General features: G+C 55.5%; 1 protein-coding gene across 1 annotated transcript; it reads right to left on the bottom strand.

Annotated features, from left to right (window-relative positions):
• Positions 1–208: 208 nt before the first annotated feature.
• LOC105035055 (ethylene-responsive transcription factor 4) lies at positions 209–1,472 on the bottom strand. Its single transcript, XM_010910446.4, has one exon. It carries the CDS (start codon positions 882–884, stop codon positions 384–386), a length of 501 nt encoding a protein of 166 aa, XP_010908748.1. The 5' UTR covers positions 885–1,472; the 3' UTR covers positions 209–383.
• Positions 1,473–1,853: the final 381 nt, after the last annotated feature.

Raw genomic sequence — 1,853 nt, 5'->3', positions numbered from 1 at the left:
CTCTATACCAAATATAGGCCGTCCATCTAAATGTATCAGAAATAGTGGTGCACTAAAATCTCAAGTCCCCCTTTTACAACAAAAAAAAAAAAAAAAAATCTAAAGCGCCTTGGCCCCTTGCAGCGAGGCTGGCTCATAGCGCATCGCCGTCCAGCGCTTGAAGTCATGCATGTAGTCTATTCGGCGTATAACGCTTTTCAATTTCATCTCCAGAAAGCATACATTATATATAATTCAATATATACACCATGGTCGATCATTTTGTTGCGATTCTATGCTAGTCTCTACTGCAGCCAAAAACGGAAAAAGGAAAAACGAAAAACGAAAATAACTAAAGCAATGAGCAGCACGGCGTGAGGGGATGCCAGAGAGCAGCTGGTCGTTCAACCGAACAACACGGACGAGGCCGGTGGCGGCTCGTTGAGATCGAAGGGCAGACCCCTCCCCACCACACCGAAGAAGGCCGTGCCCGCCGGCGGTGACTCCGGCGGGGCCACTATCCCCAAGCAAGGAGGGCAAGCCCCACCACCGCTGAACCTTCCCAGCATCAATGTCGTCGACGGCGGGAGAGACCCCATCGCAGCAGCAACCGCCTGCGGTGGATGTGGCGGCGGCTGCGGCGGGCCCATCCAGAGGTGGCAGGGGAGGTTGAGGTCGAGACTGAGGTGGGAAGGTGGGGGCGGAGGAAGGGGGAAGTTGGTCTTGGCCTTGACGCCGCGGAGGGTGCGGGCAGCCTGGTCGTAGGCGAGCGCGGCCTCCTCGGGCGTGTCGAAGGTCCCAAGCCACACCCGCGTCTTCTTCCACGGGTCCCTTATCTCCGCCGCGTACCTCCCCCACGGCCTTTTCCGAACCCCCCGGTAGCGCCCCTCTCCTCGACTCCCCATTTGTTTTCAAGAACAAAAAACGGTGAAGAAATAAAGCAGAGGACAGGGACGGGGCAGAGAGTCGTGGTATCGAAGATGTGTATATATATATATATATAGATATAGATATAGATATATATAATATTATAAGGTGGGGCACATTGTTAGCGACAGTGGTGGCGGTTTTCAAACAGGAAGAGAATAGAGAGAAAGCGAGAGAAGGGAGGGAGAAGGGCGAAAGGGAGGTGGTGGTTGGTCTCTGGGTGGTGGCTCCTCTTTGGTTTCACTCTTTTTTTAGGTTTCACCCTCTTCGCTCGTCTCCAAAGTCCGATCTTCTGCTATCTAAAGAGCCGAAGAGACACAGAGAGCCAGAGACACAACCGGGGGGCAGAGGGAGCCGCCGCCTGATTTGACGTGTCGCAGGCGCTCTCATGTGACCCGGCGGAACCCCACCCCACCCGGGCCCGTGACGTCAGCCTTACCGCACCCCACCTGCTGTACGGACTGACGAGCGGCGCCTGCCATCATTTTCTCTCCCTCTTTTTTTTTTTGGTTTCCCCTTTCCCCTTTCCCCGCTCCCCTCTCTCTCTCTCTTCAGTCGTCAGATAAAGCGTATGGAACAACGGAGGGAGGGCAAGGGACACGGAGTAATAGCAGCGGTAGTAGTAGTTGTAGCTTGTAGGGTGGTGGTGGTATGGAGGGGAGGAGAATTGGTGAAGGGTTCGTGTCGAGCTGTGAGTGCTGCTGTATCCCGTGGGCCTGCCGTCTGGCTGACGCCCACGTGGACGACAGCGGTGTCGTGTCGTCGGGCAGGGAGCACGACGCGTGTGGTCGCGCCTTCTGGGCGCTTTGACGACCGAACCAAACCAACAACGCGCCATATCTTGGACGGTGCAGTCGGTGGTTGGGACACGAGACAATCCCCCCGGGCCCGCTCTTCCCCTCATTAATGTCCACCAATACGGCGAGCGTCAAATTATAATCCCCACA

Source organism: Elaeis guineensis, chromosome 6, assembly GCF_000442705.2.
Source record: "Elaeis guineensis isolate ETL-2024a chromosome 6, EG11, whole genome shotgun sequence".
Classification (NCBI taxonomy): Eukaryota; Viridiplantae; Streptophyta; class Magnoliopsida; order Arecales; family Arecaceae; genus Elaeis; species Elaeis guineensis.
The sequence above is the reverse complement of the archived record's forward strand: the minus strand, read 5'-3'. Positions and strand labels throughout refer to the sequence as shown.